This window comes from Vipera ursinii (genome assembly GCF_947247035.1).
Source record: "Vipera ursinii genome assembly, chromosome: Z".
NCBI classification, from domain to species: Eukaryota; Metazoa; Chordata; class Lepidosauria; order Squamata; family Viperidae; genus Vipera; species Vipera ursinii.
Genome location: NC_139517.1, coordinates 6,117,316 through 6,127,844, shown reverse-complemented (window position 1 = coordinate 6,127,844; position 10,529 = coordinate 6,117,316). Strand labels below are relative to the sequence as shown.

The 10,529-nt window shown below is 37.3% G+C and overlaps 1 protein-coding gene across 1 annotated transcript; it reads left to right on the top strand.

Moving 5' to 3' along the window:
* Positions 1-9,245: 9,245 nt before the first annotated feature.
* On the top strand, positions 9,246-10,205 carry LOC310649940 (olfactory receptor 6X1-like; the record flags this gene model as incomplete). The annotated part of the gene is made up of 1 exon (XM_083378773.1): positions 9,246-10,205. The coding sequence occupies one exon, from the start codon at positions 9,246-9,248 to the stop codon at positions 10,203-10,205; it is 960 nt and encodes a 319-aa protein (XP_083234899.1).
* Positions 10,206-10,529: the final 324 nt, after the last annotated feature.

Sequence of the window (10,529 nt, the reverse complement as noted above, 5' to 3'; positions counted from 1 at the left end):
TGCCTTCTTCTTTTCTAAAATGATACAATAATTTATTTATTATCATTTGTCGTCTAAGAAAGAAACAAGGCATATAATGGGATCTGAGCAAGGGTTAATTGCATCAATGGCTGAAGTGAATTGCTATGCAGGGTTGCTGAACTGTTTAATTTTTTTTTTTTTACTCACACAACTGTTGATTAATTAGTGGTTCAGAAATGTCACCGCCACTCTCAGAGAATCTGTGGCTATGTGATTCAGGATGCGAGTTGAGGCAGGAAATTCATTTTTCCTCATAAAATGTTATCACCCTTTTTCCTCACTGAAGTATTGCACACAGTTCAGGATTTGTTTAGTTCTTTCTGAAATCTAATATGGGGAAAAAATAAAACTGACATAATCTTCCTTCTTTAATTTAATATTTTTGAAGGACAGCTTATAATGTTGACCTTTTTTTAATTGAGATCATTAAACTTTGTGGACATACCCTTTTATAACTTCACTGTGGTGTGTAATATTATTGAGTGCTTCACAAAGTGATTTTAAAAAATGTAGTGTCTATTCATGCGACCTCTCACCTCTACACACACACAGACACAAATACTCACACACAGAGAATTAATTTACACTAATGCAGGAACAACTGAAAAGCTGTAGGGACGGTGAGGAATATTTGTAGACAGGAAGCAGTTGTAATTTGAAAGAGTTTCTCTTTTATTCCTCTACAAAAGAATTGTATTTCATAATTTGTATCTGTGGAATTTGTATCTGTTTTGAGCCCTCTCTGATCAGTTACTCCAAGGTAAGAACTGTACGCTCCTGCTTTTCAGTTAGTAAAAAGGCTTTGAAGCTAGGTGAGAAAGCTTGCAACCAATTAATTCATGGAAGTAGACGTCCTGTCCATTTTCCTACCTGACCTTAATCTTAATCTTTCTATTTACTCTTTCAACACCAGCCCATTATTAATGTCCTTGCAGAATCAGCCAGCAACAATCCAAATTTATCTCAACTCGTCTATGCAGAATTTTAAATTTGCACCTATTTGTCCTTCCACTGGGATCAGATGTGCAGAACCTGTCATGGTGCTTTCAACTGGAGTCCCACATCTTGTAGGAACCCTTCCCAGACAAACCCTTGACCTGCCTTTGCAGTGTTCCACTGGCCCAAAGCTAGCCGGGGCAAATCCAAATAAATTAAAAATTAAAATGGCCAAATTAAATTTCCCTCAAATGTTACCTTCTAACAAACTGGGTTCGGGATTGGATAAGAAAAGCAAAGCAGGAAAATAAAAAAAAAAACACCCATAAACCTGCAAAGTGTTGAGTACATTGCACGTGATTGACTGCCTTCTCTCTCACCCTGACAATTTGAGTCATGATGCCAAACTGTCCTGGATAAATCCAGTCTTACTTAGAAATACCAAACTGCCTTGATACAACATATATTTAATAAGCAAGCAAACTACAGAGTATACTCAGCTTCCAGGAAAACATTGGTAGGAAGTCAGCCATAGAAGTCATCCATCCATCCATCCATCCATCCATCCATCCATCCATCCATCCATCACTGAGGCTTTGGGAAGGACAACCAACAAGGTTCTAGTCTAGTAGCCATAATCTAGTTCAAACACCAGCCCAATGCCAGCCTCTTCAAATTGATAGAAAGAAGCTACATCACTCCTCTGCTGCCTCCTCCTCATCGTCCTTCTCCTCCTCAAGGCTGATGGCCACTAATGAACTTGCAAATTCTTCTATATCTCTTGATGTTCAAGGCCAAGTGTAACCTGGAACTCCAAAACCTTTATGTATCTATAATTTTTAGAGAATTATATACATCCTACAATACTCTGTCTCTTTATCCTTTCTCTATCATATTGATACTTTCTGAGTATTCAGAGTTCTACATTTAAAGCTTTGAGAAATTTTTTTAAAAAATCTTTTCTCATAAATCTTAGAGATATTGATAAAGATCCATTTGAATCTCAAAATGATTTCACTCAACCCCAAAATTGCCATAACTGTAAAAGACCTTACAATCCACATCAAATATAGAATATTCTTGCTTACCTTGTAGCAAGCATCAAACATGATCTGAAGACAGATTTAGAGAGGAATGTTTCTACATATAACTTAGTTCAGTAAAAGTGATGAGTTGGAAGACTATTTTTCCTATGATTTCTTTATAGTTCCTCAGGGATAGCACATGTGATGTGGTAGCTTCCCTCCTGCTAATTAGTAGTTTATGTACAGTATGGAATTTTTGAAAGGGCAGTATTCAAATAATGGAAATGAATCATCCGTTAAAAAAAATCCATGGTCAAGCTGAGGAATATAGATTGATCATGGACAGATTGGTGGAGAAGATTTTTGAGAGTCCCTTGGACTGCAAGGAGTTCAAATCAATCAATCCTAAAGGAAATCAATTCTGACTTTCTGAACCTAAAGCTGAAATACTTTGGCCAACTATAAAAAGGAAGGACTGTTGGAAAAGACCCTGATGATGGGAAAGATTGAAGGGGAAAGGAAAAGGTGACATCAGAAGATGAGATGGTTGGATAATGTCATCGATGCAACAAATATGAATTTAGGCAGGAGACAGAGGAAGACAGGGAGGCCTGGCATATTGTGATCCATTGGGGTCACAAAGAGTCAGACTCAGCTTAGTGACTGAACAACAACAATGGGCAGATTAATTAGAAGCACTTTTTTTTAGAACTAGCTTTTTCTAGGCCATCAAACCACTCAACTGGGACTTTAGTAAGACTGAGGTTGAAGTTGAAGGTTCGTTCTTCCAGCTTATGGATTGGTTTCCAAATGTTTTGTTATCAGGCTAGGTAACAACTTCAACAGCATTTGGGGAAAAGTCTTTAGTAAGGCTTTAGAGAAGTCACAGTGATATTCTTGTACATAAAGATGATAGTAGAGACTGGTGGTTTGGGAGATCATCAAAGCATCTTCTTTGTTTGGAGTTAAAAGGACTTTGAAAAAAAAAAGATGGATAGGAGTTTAATGGCGACCAGGGGAATTGTTCATCTGTAATATCGTATCATAGTAGTGAAATGGAAATAATTTGTGCTATTTAAGGCAGGTAAGTCCCTCCTCATAAACACCCAATTTTTTAAGGAAAACAAATGGGCCACTGCCTCTTAGAAACATTTAGATATAAAAATGTTGATTAGGATAAGAAGCCAAGCCATTAAAAGATAATATCTCAAAAAAATAACATAAGAAGAACAACTTTTATTCACATAATACAGCTTTGGTCTAAACTAAACTAAAACACTCTCTGAAGTACATTCCTCAATACAGTATTATCCTTAATTTGTGGATATACCAAAACTGTCACACCAAACCCATACTTTGCGGTCATAATCAAAATACATCCATTTTCTTATTTGTATGATTCTATAAAGATGAATTTCATCCTTGACCCTTTTCCAGTGAATTTCATCTGCCTCTCTACACAATGCTTTGCCCAGTCATGTTGAGATGCAACAAAAGTCAGAGAAAAGGACACAATTCCTACATTTTTTCAGGCTGTCAAGGATGTGAATAATTTATATATTTACCTAATATCAGATAGGTTTCTGTTAAAAAAACAAAGAAAATACATAGAGGATCAGGCTGTCTTCTTCATTTGCAAACATTAACGCTGTAATAAAGTAAAATGAGGGCTGGTCTAGAAGACCTCCAAGGTCCCTTCCAGCTCTATTCTATTCTAAATATTTCTTTGCTCTGAAAGCTGCTCTCAGAGACATCAGTCCAGAGAGATCAAAGACGTTTATACTCATGATAGTGTGAGCCCTGCCACTCGTTATCAGTTTGACACATGCTACAAAGTTAAAAAGATGAGAGTTAGCCATGTTGATTCCAATTCCTTTTTTAGCCCTTCCTCAAATACTCTTAGCTGACCCCAAGATAATAATAATAATAATAATAATAATAATAATAATAATAATAATAATAATAATAATAATAATAAGAAGAAGAAGAAGAAGAAGAAGAAGAAGAAGAAGAAGAAGAAGAAGAAGAAGAAGAAGAAGAAGAAATACATCAGGAGAGTCTGCAAAATACTAAAATCAAAGCTGAATGGTAGAAATATAATCAAAGTCATTAATACATGGGCAGTTCCAGTGATACGCTACCCAGCTGGAATTATCAACTGGACATTGGCCAAAACGGAACACTTAGACCGGAAAACACATAAACTTTTGAACATGCACCACGCTGTACATCCACGAAGTGACATCGACAGATTGTACCTGCCAAGAAGAATAGGGGGCAGAGGGCTATTGCAAATCCACCAAACTGTAGAAGAAAAAAAATGAAGTTTGAATGACTATGTGAATCAAAGTACAGAAAAATTGCTGCAGGCTGTGAAAACAGAGAACATTATCAAAATAACAGAAACAAAGGGACAATATAAGTAAAAACGGCTGGATGATAGATTAAATAGATGGAAAACCAAAGCTTTGCATGGACAGCATTTGAAAAACATTGAAGGAAAATGTGATAACAACTTGACATGGGCATGGCTTAAGATGGGAACCATCAAGAAAGAAACAGAAGGCTTAATACTGGCTGCTCAAGAACAAGCACTACAAACTAATGTCATGAAAGCGAAGATACAAAAATCTACTGACAATTCAAATTGCCGACTTTGCAACAACAAAGTTGAAGCTGTTTTAGATTTAATATGTGAGTGCAGCAAAATCACACAAACTGATTACAAAGCTAGACATGACTTAGTTGCTAAACTAATCCAATGGGCATTGTGTAAAAAAAAACAACTTGCCTGTGTCCGAAAAGTCGTGGGGACATAGGGTAGAAAAAGTTGTTGAGAATGAGAGGGTGAAGATCTTGTGGGACTTCTGAATACAGACAGATCGCCATTTGGAACACAACACGCCAGATATTGCAGTCATAGAGAACCAAAGCATACAGTTGATTGATATCGCTGTACCAGGAGATGCCAGAGTCGAAGAAAAAGAACTGTAAAAAATTATGAAATATCGTGACCTGGCCATCGAAACTGTGCGATTATGGATGAAACATGTAACAGTGATACCCATTGTTATCGGGGCACTGGGAACTATGTCCAAAAACTTTGCGAAACACATCAAGAAATTGCAGCTTCCTGCAATAACTCCAGCAAAGCTACAAAAAAATACACTACTCGGAACATCTTACATTTTAAGGAGATACCTGGTTAATACCTCGGATGCTAGTAGCAGCCCATGTCAACCATTAGTGCCAGTCAATTTGAGTGTTCAGTTGACTGAGTTTCATGTTTTATGAATAAAAGTTTAATAATGATAATGATAATGATAATGATAATGATGATGATGATAATAATAATAATAATAATAATAATAATAATAATAATAATAATAATAATAATAATAATAATAATAATAATGTTGGAAGGGACCTTGGAGGTCATCTAGCCCAACCCCCTGCTGTGGCAGGAAACCCTATAGAACAAACATATTCAGGCTGACCACATTTTAGGAAAGAGTTCAAAATAGATGCGGTTAAAGTATTAGAGTCTTATTTTGTCCCCTCTTTGATTATGTAATTTTTAAGGTGTTTGTGTGTACACATTTAATTGCTACCTTTTGGCATCACTTTGCAAGGAGAAGCCCATGCATATTGTCCCTTGTGATCCTGAAGTGGGGATGGACCTAAGGAATGTTTAACTCTAACTCTCTAAAGTTCTACACCATCCAGAGTCACTTTCTTTGAGATGGATCGCCATATATTCAGGTAGTCCTTGACCTATGGCCACAATTAAGCAAACTTTCTTTTGCTAAGTGAAACATTTGTTAAGGGAATTTTGCCCACTTTTACTTGTCACAGTTGCTAAGTGAATCATTGCAGTTGTTAAGTTAGTAATATGGTTGTTAAATGAATCGGGCTTCCCCAATTGACTTTGCTTGCCAGAAGGCTGCAAAAGTGGAACCTTGGGACACGGCCATTGTCATAAATATGAGTCAGTTGCCAAGTGTGAATTTTCATCACACATGGTGTAGGTTTTTCATTAACCATGGTGTCAACTTTGAAAATGAGCATGGCTGCAGCCATTTTCCCTACACGTTTTCGATTGACACACAGCACGGAGGGAGGGGGGGTTAACTAGTCACTAGACTACACAGATTTCCTCCTGGGGAAACCAAGGTCATTGGCTGCTCCCAGAACTGCAGGCTGGGTGTTTCGTGAAAAGCCCGGCATGAAGATGTATTCGGGAACATAGTAGCTTGCATAGCTTTAGGGTGGGATTTCTTAACTTTGTATTGTGGATTGTTATCTGTCTATTCAGACTTGGTTTCACTTTTTATGTGCCGATACTTTGCATCAATAAACATGTTCTTTGAGGAACTTGCAAGCTTGGGAGTTCTAGTTTATTTGTCTCTCTCTTTTGGAAACATGAGACAAGGTATAGGGTTTCCTTCACACATGCCATAGGGCAGAGGTAGGCAACCTGGTCTCTTTTATGACTTATGGACTTCAACTCCCAGAATTCCTGAGCCAGCGGGCTCAGGAATTCTGGGAGTTGAAGTCCATGAGTCATAAAAGAGCCCAGGTTGCCTACCCCTACCATAGGGTTTCCAGCTTGAGGAGGGAGTTGGACTAGATGAACTCCAAGGTCCCTTACAACATTATTTTTATTTTTATGATCACAAAAAATGGGGATGCTGCAACAGTCATAAGTGTGAAAAACGGTTGTAAGTCAGTGCCATTGTAACTTTGAACAGTCACTAAATAAACCATTGTCAGTCATTAACTACTTGTATTTGATAAATAAATATGCTTTTGGGAGACGATATAGAAATGGCCATAGGTTTCTTATAGCAATTAGTTCTGGCCACTTCCTATAATTTCAACTGAGAAATTATAGCCAAATATGTCTCCTTCAACCTTTTCCTACTGGCGTTTTTCTTCCAATTGCTTGATAATAACCAGAGAGAGATCTCTAAGTGGGAAAATTCCCAAGAGAAATTATGATTAAGGAAAGTTTCCATTATTGTAAGAGCTCTTAAACAAAGTGAGTTATTATATTGTAATTAATCTTAGGAGATTTTGATAAGGGATTCTCTCTTTTAAGAAATGGATGACATATTGATAGTTGGATCACTATGAAATTTCCAGGAAAAAATGTTCCACATCAAGTCAATAAAGATTTATTGAGTTCTGTAAATGAGGGCAAAAATGTCGAGAACCCTAAATGGAGAAACAGACAGAGAGAGAAGGAGAATCCCACCTGCTCCATCCTTTTAGCATTCTACGATTTGGAATCGGCTGGTTTATTTTACAGATGTAGCATTATAGATAAAGAAATCTATGACCGTCCTATTTTAAAGAATACCTTGTAAATCTCTCTGGTGATTCTCAGTCATCCAGGTCATGGTTGCCCCAAAGGAGCTTTCTTTCTAAAGGAAACTGGACTTTCTTGTTAGCTTGAAAAAGTTTCACTTCTCATTCAAGAAGCTTTCCCAGAACTGAAGTAGTGAGAGAAAATAGCTCCTCTTCGGAAAGTGAAAAGTAGGTTATTATTTACAACCTGCTAAAGATTTGAGCAGATGACATATTAGGAAAGCTTTGGATTTGTGGCTGTTTCAGTGAAGGAGCTCTTTACCTGGAATCTCATGAGATCATGGAGGGTGACAGCAAGATCTCAGAGAAGGAAACAGCTGCTTTGAGTTGAGGGAAGGAAGTACAACATCCAAAGTCTCAGAGATGAAAAGAACCACATTTTGATTTTTTTTTAATCTTAGCACTGCACAATTCTGTCAATTCTTCTCCTCTAGTGCTCAAATCATTTTCTGCTCTCTACTCTCCTTTCTCTCCTTCTCTGTTTTCTCCCTCAAAAAAGTAAGCTGAGACTGGGATACGGACTTATAGAAGCTATGTTTAAAAGCAAGGCTGATTGAAGCTAAAATTAATTGCCCTAAGGTAAGTCAAGGTTCAGAATGCCCAAATCCTGGTTCCACAATCACCCTCCTGCCAATCAAATAATAATAACAACAACTGAAACACTAAAAGGAGAATCTGCTTGAATTTAGAGTTGGCTCTTCATTTATGTATGGAGTCACTGGAGTCTTTGGAATGCCTGTTTTCCTAATTGCTGATATAAGATGTTTTGAATTTCCCCCAGCCTCAAAATAATATAAATATATACCACTTTTTATGCATAAAAATTATGAACATGGACACTGGACAATTTTGTTTGTCTTTATTCGATCTGATTGGCACTCCCCAAGGACCAAGATAGTTGCAAAGCTTTAGAGTAGGTTCAAAGAATAAGACAGGTATTGGTAAAGGTTTGTCTGATTATTGATATAAAATTAATATATCGCTCTTTCCGTGGGGATTCTTTTTTAGACTTTCTTTTGCTTTTTTGACAATCATAATCTGAGCACGTAAAGACTCTTCTCTCATGAAATTTTAGATATCAGTCCTGAATGTCAAAATATTATGTGGTGCCCCCCCCCCACATTAACCACCCTTCTTTATTTATCTATGGAGATAAATCCAGGTCATGGTTGTCTCAAAGGAGCTTTTATTAAAAAAAAAGGCAACTAGACGTTCTTTGTTTTTTCTTGACGATGTTTTGCTTCTCAGTCAAGAAGCTTCATCAGTTCTGACTGGATGGTGGGGGGAAATGGAAGGATTAATTCTGACAGGAAGAACTTACATCACACACACACACACACACCATATAGTCAGAATTGAAGAAGCTTCTTGGATGAGAAGCCAGACATCTTCAAGGAAAAATAAAGAAAGTCCAGTTGCCAATTGGAAAAGCACTTTTGAGACCTCCTTTATTTAGTAAGATATTTTTTCTCTCTCCTTAATTGTGTTCTTCTTTTATTCCAGGAAGAAAGAATATGGCCAGTGTAACTTCTGAAATATCAATCCGAACACAGAGATATAATGTTGTGCACCTGAATTTTGGCATCACCATAGTGACTTTTCACATACTTTCTTGTGCAATCTATGAGAAATGATGAAATGAAATACTTTTTTCACTTAAATGTGTGGATCTTATAACAATACTAGTTAATTTTCCAGACGGACAAATTTAAATAAATAGAACATTTCAGAAGTTTTAAATGCATTGTGCTACTTTTCCTACACCCTTCTTTCCTGCTTTGAGTTTTTTTTCTTCATTTGCTTCCATTTCTTAACCTTATTTATATATATAATGCACACGGTAGCAATACTTTTTGAAATGCTATATGCCATCTGAGCTACCGCTGAGATACCATGGACAATTCTGAAATGATGGAGCCTAGGAATATGTCCAGAGTGAGTGAATTTATCCTATTAGGAATTCCCTTTCTGTACGATCTTCACCGAGTCTTCTTCATGATGGGTCTGCTCATGTACCTTGTAACCATCCTTGGGAATGGCTTCATCCTTATCATTGTAGCAATTGAGCCAAAACTTCAGACACCAATGTACATCTTCCTGAGCAACCTTGCTTTCCTGGAGATCTGCTATACCTCCACTGTGGTACCCAAATTGCTACAGACATTTATAGAAGCCAAAACCACCATTTGCTTCCATTGCTGTCTGGCTCAAGGATTTTTTCACTTCTGTTTTGGTAGTACAGAGCTCTTCATCCTCACAGCTATGTCCTTTGACCGCTATCTGGCCATCTGCAAGCCGCTTCAATATCCCATCATTATGTCCAAGCATGTGTGCCTTCAAATGTCTTTGGCCACTTGGTATGCTGCCTTTGTGATTATCTTTTTTCATTATTTTATTGTTTGGACATTGCCATTCTGCAGGTCCAATATTATTGACCATTTCTTCTGTGATATTGGTCCTCTGTTGAGCCTTGTCTGTGCTGATATTCATGTCATTGAGTCCCTCAGAATATTGACTATGTTTGTTGTTGTGATTATGACCTTACTTCTCATTACTCTGTCCTACATTTTCATCATTGCCACTGTGCTGCGCATTCCCTCCGCCGTAGGACGGAAGAAGGCCTTCTCTACCTGCACCTCTCACCTGTTGGTGGTGTCCATCTTATATGGAGCTCTTGTTTTTATGTATGTGAGGCCCAATGTCCAGTCTTCATACCACTTGACAAGGACTGTGGCGATCCTGAACACCAATCTTACCCCAATGCTGAATCCTTTCATATACACAATTCGTAATGCTGAAGTCAAAAAAGCTGTCCAGAATGTAATCCATAAAAGGAAAGCGACCTTGAATTGAGACAATGAGTGGAGAAATAGTTCCAGCACTATCTTATGCAACAGGAATGAGATGAAATTTAGAGAATTGCGGCATTGGTGGCATTTTGAGTGAGGCAATCAGAATCCAATTGGCATTTTCAGACTTAGAAACACCATTTGATTTTATAGTTTACAATACAGGTGTATTAGAATTGACCCCAAAATTGTGAGACATTAGTTAAGTGAGTTTTGCCCCATTTAACGATCTTTCTTGGCACAGATGTTAAGTGGATCACTGCAGTTGTTAAATTATTAACATGTTTGTTAACCGAATCTGGCTTTCTCATTGACTTTGCTTGTCAAA